The sequence below is a fragment of the Biomphalaria glabrata genome, chromosome 10 (assembly GCF_947242115.1).
Source record: "Biomphalaria glabrata chromosome 10, xgBioGlab47.1, whole genome shotgun sequence".
Taxonomy (NCBI): Eukaryota; Metazoa; Mollusca; class Gastropoda; family Planorbidae; genus Biomphalaria; species Biomphalaria glabrata.
In genome coordinates this window covers 10,311,266-10,323,413 of record NC_074720.1, presented here as the reverse complement: position 1 = coordinate 10,323,413, position 12,148 = coordinate 10,311,266, and the positions used below count along the sequence as shown (strand labels likewise).

The following is a 12,148-nucleotide window of genomic DNA, read 5'->3' as shown; positions in this document are numbered from 1 at the left end:
TTCTCGCTTTCACGGAAGCCAATGGAGCTTGCGCAAGAGCGTAGTAGCAGAATCTTGTCTTGTTTTTCTAAGTACTATTCTTTAATAGTAATAAATAATAGTTATAAAAAAAAAAGATTTTTTTACCCCCCTCCCCCTCCCTCCGAGAAAAAGCGAATGTATGAATCTACAAGACTTTATAATATTCAAGTGACAGGCCTTGAGATCTTGACTGAGACGACAGTGCACAAAGTTTCATGATCATATATTTTACAAAGGCTCTTGAAGGAATAATGCCTACATGTGGAAATATCCGTAGATGTCTTTTCAAGATAAGGATTTAGAGTAATTAAACATATTTTATTGTTTTACTTATACAAGGCATAACGATCAGGCTAGAACCAAACTTAAACACCACTATAATTTTTTACTGGAGAGATCTTAACTTCAAAATCTCTTTTGACAATAGTCATAGAACTTGTTTGACTGTAGTTTTGGATGGATAGAATGCCACTGAAATCTTGTGTGGTGCCCCAACGGTCCAACAGACTAGGGTATAGCTGAAGGGGGAGGAGTTTTGCTTTATTTAAAAAAAAAAGTACTAACACAAAACTAGTCACAATTTCACTCCCTCCATTCCGCATGGCGTATTTTGTTTCGGTGAAGGGGGGTTGAACTCCGACCCTCCTTGTTACAGCCATTGGAGGAGTGTACACTTTGTTGTTAGATTGAAGAAATTCTTAAGTGGAAAAAAATAATGAATTGATAAAGTTGTGTAAGTATAGAGTAATATTGAAAACAATTATAAAAATGTGTAAGAATTAAAATAATTTAATAATAAAAACCTTAGTATAAACAAAATATAATTTGTTTTGGATTTTCACCGCGCGATGTAAATGCTAATAATTTGACATAACAATCAAAAGATGAAGGATTTCTGTTTTCTTTAATTAATCTTTCTTTGTTCCACAGGGTGGTGGGACGTTGTTAGCCCAGTTGCAGTTGTCTAAGTTTGAATCGAAGACCAGAGCTGAAATGAGAGAAAATACAAGTTTGGGATTGCCTTTTGAATGTTGGGATAAATTACATGGAATCGTATCTTATAAATTACAGATTATTCTTAAAAAAAAAAAAAGAATTACGAATATGCATGTGCATGTCTATTATAGGCTTAAACCCTGCTAAGTCTTGTTTGACCTGGTTGATTCATGCACTCCATTTCGAGCTCTAATGGCATTAGTAAAGGAGCACTTATGCGAGTATGTCCCAGCGAATGGAATAAGAAATGTACTTTTATCTTTGTGTGTCTCTGGCTATTTGATTATGCTATGTTTCTATATTTGTAAAGCTTTAGTTCGGTGTTTGATGCATTATTGTTTTATTACTTTCTAGAATTCTGTCCTGAATAGTCTCTAAGTTTAGTTATTTTAGTGATGGTGAAATGTCGAGCCCTGACTGTAATACCTCGTGTGCTGCAGAAACGGCAAACTTGAAACATAAAGAAAATGTTACATGCAGCGTGGGCGGCCTACCCCCGATGACGGTGTTGGTCCAATCCTTTCAGGACGTCCAATGCGCAATACTTGAGACAAGCCCTTCAATGCAGAGGAGCAAGAAATATCAAATTTGACTACTCTTTTGTTATAAATTTCATAACTCTATTTCGCACCTGTTCTAGTTTCTTTATGTTGTATTGATTTTTTTGGTTACTCTTAATGTGCTTCTTCTTTCTTTTTGGCCAGGCGCCTATTAGATTATCAGTTCTGCAATTCTATTTTTCCCTGTCACATTTCAGAATTTATTTTTTTTGTTTTATTTTTGTTCTATATATTATAAAATTATCTGGAAATAATGTTACACTTGAACATTCATTTGCCCCCCCCCCCAAAGTTGGGGCCCAGGGGGGGGGAGAGTCAAATTCTCCCCCCCCCCCCACACACACCATAGCTTCGTCATTGCTTTATTGCGTGATTACTTACTTGCCGGGCAGTAAATGCGTCCGTTGTTTACACCTGCAACGCAGACGTAGTAGGACTTGCAGCCGATGTCTGGATACCGACCGTCGGGAAGACCAGAGCAGATTGTGCTTGTACCGCAGGCTGTGCTGCTACTCCCAGGCCTGTGAGGACACGAACAGTTGTTGATTAGGATTATCTCATTTCCTAAAGGAGTCTAAAGCTCCTCATGTTAATAAAGGCAAAGAAAAACTAGTGAAAGAATAATCAATGTTTACAATATTATTTCTAAGAGGAGAACTGGAACTATTTATTACGCGGGAGAGTTGCTGCCAAGATGTTCATAAGAAGCCCATTATGATTTCTGTTAAAAAACAAATATACCAAAAACGTGGTGGAAGGGGACTGTCACGAGTCGAGACTGTGACCTATTTCGACCAGTTTCTAGAAGCCCAGGTCAAGGCAGTGCTGATCAGTGTAAACAAGTTAATTTTAGTCATTCAATCAGAAAAAGAGATTAATGGGAAAAAATAGCATACGTCAGCTTCTAGAAGGTCACTGTTAATAAAATAATTAAGGGAGAAGTTTCTATGATTCTAGAAAATACGAATGAGAAAAGTATAAATTAGGGAAAAGTGAGTTAGTCGGGGTCCTCGCATAGTAATGGTTCTTGTAGAGCGATGGTCCTGGCATAGTAATAGTTCTTGTAGAGCGATGGTCCTGGCATAGTAATGGCTCTGGTAGTCTTGTTGAAGACTTTTTTTTAAATTTCGGGACCTTTCTGAGTCCCCCCGCGCTCTAATAGGTACCTGACATTAGTTGGGGAAAGTAAAGGAGTCTGGTCGTTGTGCTGCCAAGGCCCTACGGGAGCCTTCCAGCCTTGCCACCAATTGGAGTTCATCTCAGGTCGTTGTGCTGGCCGTATGACACCCTCATTAACAAAAGCCACAGAAACAGATTCCCTTACATCATTTGCCCTATAGATCGTTAGGTCTGAAAGGGCAGCTATACTTTACTACTCATATACAACTGTGAGGTCAGACAGCAGCTGAAGGCATTTTCCTCTTTCCTCTAATTGCAGGCCAATTAATTTTGTCCCTCGCGTATTGCACGGAAGATAAACAAATTGCAGTAAGATGTACTAAGAATGTCATGAGAAGAATTGGACTTTTATTATCCCAAAAAGGAAATTTATTTTTTCGATGGCTGCTGACAAGTAGTGACAATGACGCATACAGAAATGATAAACGTCACCAAACCGAAGCAGACACCCCAGGTCTATGCTCTTCTTGGAGCATGAAATGATTGGGAGAAAGGAACCAAGGAGTGGAAGGATATTGAACTGGATGATACCATGAACGTGAGGTTCACCATGAAATGTGAAATTCATTGTAGTTGAAGATTTTGCGACTTTCTGACTTGCTTTACAACACACCCCAACCCGATTTCATTTTAATCTTTTGACATTTAAGAGTCGGGTGGAAAGAGTTTTTAAAAATTATTATTATTATTCCCATTATTTAGCCTATTTAATCAAGGTCGGATTTAAATAAGTGGACGCCCTGTTTTGAAGACCTTCATCAAAATAAACGTAATTGATGCAAGTAATTACACACGAGAGTGCGTATACATTTAATCTCAATTGCCTTCTTTTGTTTTAGCGTGCATACATTTAATTATTTATAATCTGTGTGCGCTTGGGAGGGGGTGGGTTGCACAAAGTGTTGTCAATTCAACCCTGTTGTTGATTATAGTTAGAATGAAACAAACGTCTAGGAAACGGAAAACACCAAAAGCCTTGGACTCCAGAGGCGTAGTGAGCAAAACGTGCGCCCGTGACAAGAAAATTTATTGGCGTCCCCCCCCACCCACCCATTTTCATTGAACATCACATACAAATATAGGCTTATATAGAAAAATTATTTAATAATAATATAATACAAATTACATTAGAATGTATTATCTGACTAAAATATTTACAATATTTTTTGGCGCCTCTCCGCATTTAGCGCCTCCCTACTGAGGGTGGCGCCCAGGGCATCGCGCTCCTCCTTGCCCCCTTTACTGCGCCTCTGTTGGATGCCTTGGTTTAACTAGACATCAACTTCTTCTTGAGGTAAAAAAATAAAGCTCCCCTTTCAGACCTTTCATCTCTAGGGTAGATGGTGTTAAGATTATATGTTTCTTAGGCCAATGATTAACGAGAAAAGGATGTCATGTGGCCAGCACAACGGCCAACCGCCTTTACTTTCCCCAACATAAGTTAGATACCGATTAGAGTTGGCTGGACTTAGAGGCGCCCTGAAATTCCCGAAATTCAAATCTTAAAGTGCTGAAACTAAGGTCACTTTGCGGCACTGAATGGTTAAAAAAAAAAGTCAGCTACTTACGGGACACATTTTTTGGCGTCCCTGTCATAGACTGTGCTGGGTGGACACACGAAGGGGATGGTCGTTCCGTTTTTACAGTAATTATAGCCCCAGCAGCCTATCTCGGCCAGCCAGTCATCTGGTCGTCCAGTACACGATGTCTCGTTCTTTTTGTGTGTGTCTTGTCCTAGAAGTAGTCAGAAATTCACATTTGTTCTATGTATAACTCATTAGCAGATTTTACAAAAACAATAACTGACAATGGATTAGACAACGAGATCTCTGAATTTTCTAGGACAATTTGCTGGTTAAAAATAACTCCCTTGACGTCTAGAAGGGAGTTGTTTTATTTAAACTGATCTCCTTATTTTAAACTGTCAGTTTGTCCACCAACATTTGTTATGTAGACCCTAAATGTTACTAGCGAAGTAGGAAATGTGGCATTCTATGATAACGAATAGACAAAAAAAAACAACAACATTACAATTAATTCAATGTTAAGGACGCTAATATTTATGCCACAGTTGGCAACTAAATAAAAATACTATTTAACTATAACCATAATGCTATATCAAGGCGTAGCAGTTGGTGGACGTATCAACTGTCCTTTATTAACTCTAGTTGGTTGTTTTAAAATATGTTTTTGAGTCATGGGGTAAATTTTGTTTCCCACTTAATGGACAAGATGCAATAAGCATTTAAATAATGATTCGAACAATTGTTGTATTGTGTTCTAGCTGACACTTGCGCTATGCTTCGGTTGGTATATTTATATTTATTGTGTCCCCAACACTCTTAAAACCATCAATACAACGACACCCGCTATACAACTTTTCCCCACCCACAGCAAAGCTTTCAATTTTCTGTTCCCCAAATTTAAGGTCCTTTTTTTTTGTCTCATCCATCCTAGAAACGAAGGGCCTGCAACCGCTGTTAATGAGTAGGCACTTCTTAGTCCCATCAATTGTAGCCATCCATCTCCCAGCACTAGAGTGTCTACATAATATACACACACTATTTTCAAATAAAACGCCCCTCCTCCAACAACAGGATGGCTGCCTGGTCGTGCGGTTTGCGCGCTGGACTTTCGTTTGGATTTATCGATGGTACCGGGTTCAATCCCTGCCCGCTCCCATCCCCCGTCGTCCTGCGGGAGGTTTGGACTAGGAAGTAAACTGTCTTCAACTTTGAAGGAACATCCGAAACATGTAAAACATTTTACAGAACAATCATTTTACAAACAAACACACTTTCGGCCATTGTATGTTCTAATGAAACGGCTGTCCTTGAATTTTAAAAGTGCATAGCTGAACCTGATACCCGTGCTGAAATAGTTGGTATATGTGTATATCGCCTTGAACGTTTTAAACCTATCCATAAAACGGCCCGCATTAAAACGGTACCTGAAGCTGATAAAGCTTACACTTTTCTAGCTCTCTAATTCTGTCCCCGTTACTTTTTCTTTACCCTCTAGCCATAAAGCAGCACGCAAACCCGTATATTGGATTATGCACTAACACTTATTAGGCTCCCCAGTTTTACCCTTCTTATCTACACCACACACACTTTTGTTTTATGAAACGCCCCTTCCCTTACAAGACATTCCTTGGCCGTTGTACATTTAATGGAACAGCCATTATAATAATAATAAGGTTTGTCTTATAGTCCGAAGATTAATGAGGAATGCAATATTTCCCGAGGCTACGCAGCCCCATCTGTGACCTACATATTTAGCCACATCTAGTGCTAGCGTAACCATTGTCCACCCGTGGTCGATTAAGATTTTCTTTTCGCCTTCTGCGTCTGCCCTCGGCAGCGGATTTTGTTTTGGTCTGAAATGTGTATGCCGCGACTTTTGTGAGTGACCTCCAGCTGTCTTCACAGAGCACCTGGATTATAATAATACAACATTATCTTTTGGCATCCTTCAATAAAAAGCCCTCATTCCCAACCTCGATCTTTTCAGCCGCCCCAATTTTCTTTTCCTCCTTCAAATGAAAGGCTGGTAAAGCAAAGTCTTAAAACAAAGCATGCCCTCCTAGCGTATAATAATGCACCTGAACTACACACAGTTAGTACCCGTAAATAAAAGAAGTACCTACTTTTAAGCTTTGTTCTTTCCGCGGTATAGTTTGAATGTAGAGACATCTCTATTCGCGACTTAGTGCATCCTTTACTTGAATGTAGAGACATCTCTATTCACGACTTAGTCCATTCTTTACTTGAATGTAGAGACATCTCTATTCGCGACTTAGTCCATTCTTTACTTGAATGTAGAGACATCTCTATTCGCGACTTAGTGCATCCTTTACTTGAATGTAGAGACATCTCTATTCACGACTTAGTCCATTCTTTACTTGAATGTAGAGACATCTCTATTCGCGACTTAGTCCATTCTTTACTTGAATGTAGAGACATCTCTATTCACGACTTAGTCCATTCTTTACTTGAATGTAGAGACATCTCTATTCGCGACTTACTCCATTCTTTACTTGAATGTAGAGACATCTCTATTCGCGACTTACTCCATTCTTTACTTGAATGTAGAGACATCTCTATTCGCGACTTACTCCATTCTTTACTTGAATGTAGAGACATCTCTATTCGCGACTTAGTGCATCCTTTACTTGAATGTAGAGACATCTCTATTCACGACTTAGTCTATTCTTTACTTGAATGTAGAGATATCTCTATTCACGACTTAGTCCATTCTTTACTAGAATGTAGAGACATCTCTATTCACGACTTAGTCCATTCTTTACTTGAATGTAGAGACATCTCTATTCGCGACTTACTCCATTCTTTACTTCGTTTTGTCAGTAATTTTCCTTTGCGATTAGTGTAGGTATCAATATCTTTCTAGAATATTCTAGATTGAACATTTTATACTTTGCCCAAAGTAATTCGGTCATAGCATAGAAAATTTAGGGGGGCCCGGTGGTTGAGTGGTTAGCGCTTGGCTTTCGAATCTCGGTGAAGACTCGGATTTTGAATTTCGGGTTTTTTAAAGGCGCCCCTAGGTCCACTCAACTCTAATAGGTACCTGACTTTGGGGAAAGTAAAGGCGGTTGGTCATTGATCTGGACACATGACACCCCGCTTGTTAACTGTTGGCAAAAGAAATATTAAGTAACCTTAACATCATTTGCCCTGAAACTAAACTTAATTAACTATAGAAAAATTAGATAAAAGTAGGAAAATGTAAAGCAACTTTCTACTTTGCCAAAAAAATGCCAGCTAAAATATAGAATGCCAGGGTTACATACTTTGCCAGTTACATTTACACTTTTTACAATACATCTAAACAGTAAAAAAATTGTTAAAAGTCAAATACTTGGTAAAAATCATTTTTAATCCTTGGTTATTTAATCCATTCACTAAAGAAAAGCGTTAGAAGTGACTTCTAACACATAACATTGCAAGATTCTCACCATAATAATAACATTGCCAGGTTCTTACCATAACAGATTAAAACAAGAGCCAGAAAAGAGACGAGTTTCAGAAACCAATTCATCCTTCTTGAAACTTCTGCTCCAATTGCTTTATAAAGTTATTCACCTTTCGCTCTGTAAGCTAAGATCTAGGGACAGTGAATAATGGCCCACCTGTCTTTTATATACCTGCAGTGTGGACATACCTGGGTCCAGCCGTATCCTGTTGAACTGCTTCAAACTTATCCCCACCCTCGTCCTGGAGGGGCGACTTGCCCGCAAAGTGACGTAAGCTGGCGCACTTCCGGGTTTCACGACTCAGGATATTTCAGCATGGTTTTTTGATGAATTCGAGCCGGCCCCACCCCTTTCATATCACAGCTCAACGTATCAACGCCTTCAGCTAATGTCCTCATTAACGTAAGCCATATTGTTTCAAGCCATTAGAAGGACATTACAAAACAACAAGTAAACAAAGCCTTCCAAAATATTAATTAAAAACGAAGCGTTGGTTTGGGCATTAAACACATGTTTTGTGATGCCATACCTACGTCTGCCGTCAAAACAGTTTAGCTGTGCGTATAGTCTTTTCACAATCTCATTACGTGTCACAGCAGGAGTAACTTAAACCTGTGGCCTATACAGTGTGGGATGCTACATAAATTCAAAGAACTGGAAACAAAAATAGCTATTACTGTAACACTAATTGTTTCGACAGTATCTCAACGTCCCAAAGCAATTTGTGCAAAGAAATGACATAGATTTATTCAAAAAGGTTATAACCATAAAAGTAAACAAACCAGAAAAGTAAACAAAAATTGTGTTAAAAAAAGTAAGCACATGACTATTGCAATGTACTATAAAATACCACAATACAGTTTCTTATTGTCATTGAAAAGTATTCTTGTTAATTTCCACATAGTATTTAATAACAATTTTGTTTGGCGTATTATATATAGGATAGATGCACATTTGTGATTCCATACGCTAGAACAAATTCCTACAAGTGCTCCTTCGTCCCTAATGCCTTTAGAGAATGGAATCATTGGAATGGGTTGCCTTAATCAGCCAGAAAAACCAACGACTTGGCAGTGTTTAAGTCATTGATTAACATGCATGACTAGTTTGACACATGAAATGCGTAGGACGTAATTATCTTCTTTTTTAAAGTAGAGTCTGTAATATACAAGATAAGATATATTGTAAATAAGAACATTGATTATTGATGTTTTTCATCACGATGTTCTGAGCTTTTACAATTAATCAAAAACAAAGATATTTATTTTTTTTTACTCTACGTTGTTATATTAACTCTTTCTCTCCTAACTGACGATACCAGCGTTGATTCCACTAGAATGTGGTATATAATTACGGAGAGAAAGAGTTAAGCCAGAATATTCTGCAATTTCGCTTTACATTAGCTTGTACTAGGTCTAGCATGACCTAATGCAACTAGTGCGTGGTGCACACAAACACACATACATGCCTATTGGGCGTTCAAAGATATTAGCACTTATGAGCATACATTTAATTTGCCAAGATTTCAATCTACGTTCATGTTGATGTTATTATCATGTTAATTCATGGAAAGCATTTGACATGTATTTTTGGGGGGAGTCAGCCTGACATCTCTTGATCACCACATGCCATTTTAAACCTTGAAAAGGAGTGTTATACAAAACCTGTTTTGAAAAGATCAAAAGTTACCCTGAGTCCTAAATCAAATAACCTTTCTTTAGAGAGGTTTTTTTTTTCGGAAAATTATTTTTCAAAAGTTCGGTCATTAAAAATCATTTTTGACCTTCTCACTATGTCACTATGACAAAAACCAAAATAACAAATGTAGGCTAAAATTGTTCGCTATGTCTGCTCAATATTTTTTACCCAATACCCATCAAATATTTCCACCTCTACCCCCCCCCCACCCAAAAAAAAAACATTTTAAAAAATGCCCAACACTGTTAAATGTTTTTATCTAGTGCTGTCTGTTTCCCTGCCATTTGTAGATAAAAAGGTTTGAGGCAACTTTGGAAATATTTAAAATGCATTTGTCGTTATTAGTATTTATAATATAGTTGCCTTTGCGATACTTGTAACCAATATTGATATCATTATATCAAAAGTCTGGGCCTCTAACTGAGTTGGTTGAGGTATAACAGCTGACTCTTTCATGACTCTGTTCTCAAAGACTTTATTAAAGAAACCTCTTGGCATTATTTGCTTACTCCCCCCCCCCTCCCATCTATTCTTCATGTTTTCACATCATCTTAATCATCATCATAATCATCATCTCATCTGTTCCTTGATTTTCGTCGTAGAAAGGCTGTGACAGTTCACTTGTTCAGATCAGCAGCTGTTCTTAGCATGGTATTCAGAGAGAGGCCTGTCCATTCTTTCACGTTGTCCAGCCAGCTTTTCTCTGGACATCCCTTTCTTCGGTCTCCCCCCCCCCCCTTGTACTTTGAAGGGTGACATTGGCAGTGAGTCATCTGTTAAAAATGACCAAACCAGCTCAGCATTCGTCTCTTCACAGTATTTAGTTCCTCCAATTGGCCTGCTAGAGCGTTCACTTGTAAAAGTACAAACTTGGTCTTCCAGTCTTGGTATCTGTAGCAGTAAGACAGACTAAACACGCAAAATACCTAGGTATTATAATAAATAAAAACTGTCATGGAATCCCCATATTGATGAAACTATAAAAAATCAAACAAAGCATTAGGGTTTATTAAAAGAAATATCTATAAATCAAATAAGAACATAAAACTAAAATGTTATTTAACCTTGGTTAGGCCAATAATAGAATATGCATCCTCTGTTTGGGACCCCTCAACTCAAAAAAACATTAAGAAACTGGAACAGACACAAAATAGAGCAGTGAGATTCATAACAAACGAATATTCACATTTGACTAGAGTAACACCTTTAGTAAAATCACTAAATTTAGAAAGCCTTCGGGATAGAAGACTCTAAAGTAGCAATAAAACACTGAATCAAAATCTTCAAATACAAAAACAAAATTTAATAAAATACTCTGAAAGACACAAAGATAAAGGCATATACCTCGTTCCATATGCTAGGACAAATTTGTACAAATGCTCCTTCCTTCCTAGTGCTATTAGAGCATGGAATGGGTTGCCTGAGCTAGTCAGGAAAGCCAGTGACTTGGCAAAATTTAGGTAATTGTTTAATATTGTTACAAATGACCAGTGACAGGAAGAGGTTAACGTGTGACCCCGGAGAGATAACACAGCAGCGAGTGTTCTCTGGAATGTGCATGTATCAACAAAGACAGGATGTGACGTTTCCTCACGTGTTGTTCCAGAAGATACTAGCAGTGTTTGTGCAACTTTCGAGGATCGATTAGGGACTCTATATAAGCCAGAGAGTTAATGTGAAAGTCAGTCTTATGGAGTAGTAGGTAGAATCGTCGGTACAGTCTTCGTTACTGTTGTCTACTGTGTGAGACAGTAGAAGAGAGATGTGTACGACACGATGCAAGTTAACTAGGGTAGAGTTAACTGGAGTGGACTACTGTTGTTAAAGTCTATACAGCGAACTACAGTGGACTTGAGCCGTTACAGTCGATACAGTCGATGTAAGACGTTTACGGCTCTGATTCGGTAGACTTGAGTACAACTTGGTTCAGCTTTGGGAGACCTTGAGTGACACTGGTAAGGGTGTCGTTGGTCTTTTCTGTGGAATACGACTCGATGCAAGTTGAGAAGAGATGAATTGCAACGAAGTGAACAGATGAATTGCAACGAAGTATAGCGAACTGTAAACTGACAGATATTGTACAGTCTTCTACGATACATGTTACAGTGACGAATTGTTAGAGTAAATAGTCAATAAAGTTATATGAAGCTGAAAGTTGAGTCGTCAAGTTCTTTACAGTGTTTTTATTTGTGTGCCTACTAGTACATTTAGCCAGAAGATTCAGAAATACGTAACAATATCCATGACTAATTGCATGGCGCGTAGGACATAATCATTTTCTTTTTTAGCGGCCCCCGTAAGGGGAAAAAGCCGCAATTAGGTTTGTGCAAAATGTCCGTCTGTCCGTATGTCCGTTTGTCCGTCTGTCCGTCTGTCACACTCATCCAGATCTCGAAAACTAGAAGAGATATGAAAAATATTATTTCATCATTAAATGCGGCTTGAAAAGTTTAGGTGCAACGGAAACTTTTGGTTTTCTAAAAGCAAACCGTTTAATTTATAAAATTAATTATGCAAGCGATTTTTTCATAAAAATACACCAATTCTAAAACAATTACGTAAATGTAAGGGAGGCAATGTTACAATATACTAACAATGATGGACAATTTTTGTGTATTTTCAGTATCACTAAGTCAAATATATTTTTAAAATGTACAGCAAATGTTTACAACAAATATAAATAATAGTTAAAGATGTT

General features: G+C 38.0%; 1 protein-coding gene across 1 annotated transcript; it reads right to left on the bottom strand.

Moving 5' to 3' along the window:
• Window positions 1–794: 794 nt before the first annotated feature.
• LOC106074580 (peritrophin-48-like) lies at window positions 795–7,974 on the bottom strand. The gene is made up of 4 exons (XM_056044622.1): window positions 7,763–7,974; window positions 4,325–4,490; window positions 1,959–2,098; window positions 795–1,009 (listed from the first exon to the last, which is right to left on the bottom strand). Exons 1-4 carry the CDS (start codon window positions 7,815–7,817, stop codon window positions 930–932), a joined length of 441 nt encoding a protein of 146 aa, XP_055900597.1. The 5' UTR covers window positions 7,818–7,974; the 3' UTR covers window positions 795–929.
• Between the last annotated feature and the right edge of the window lie 4,174 nt (window positions 7,975–12,148).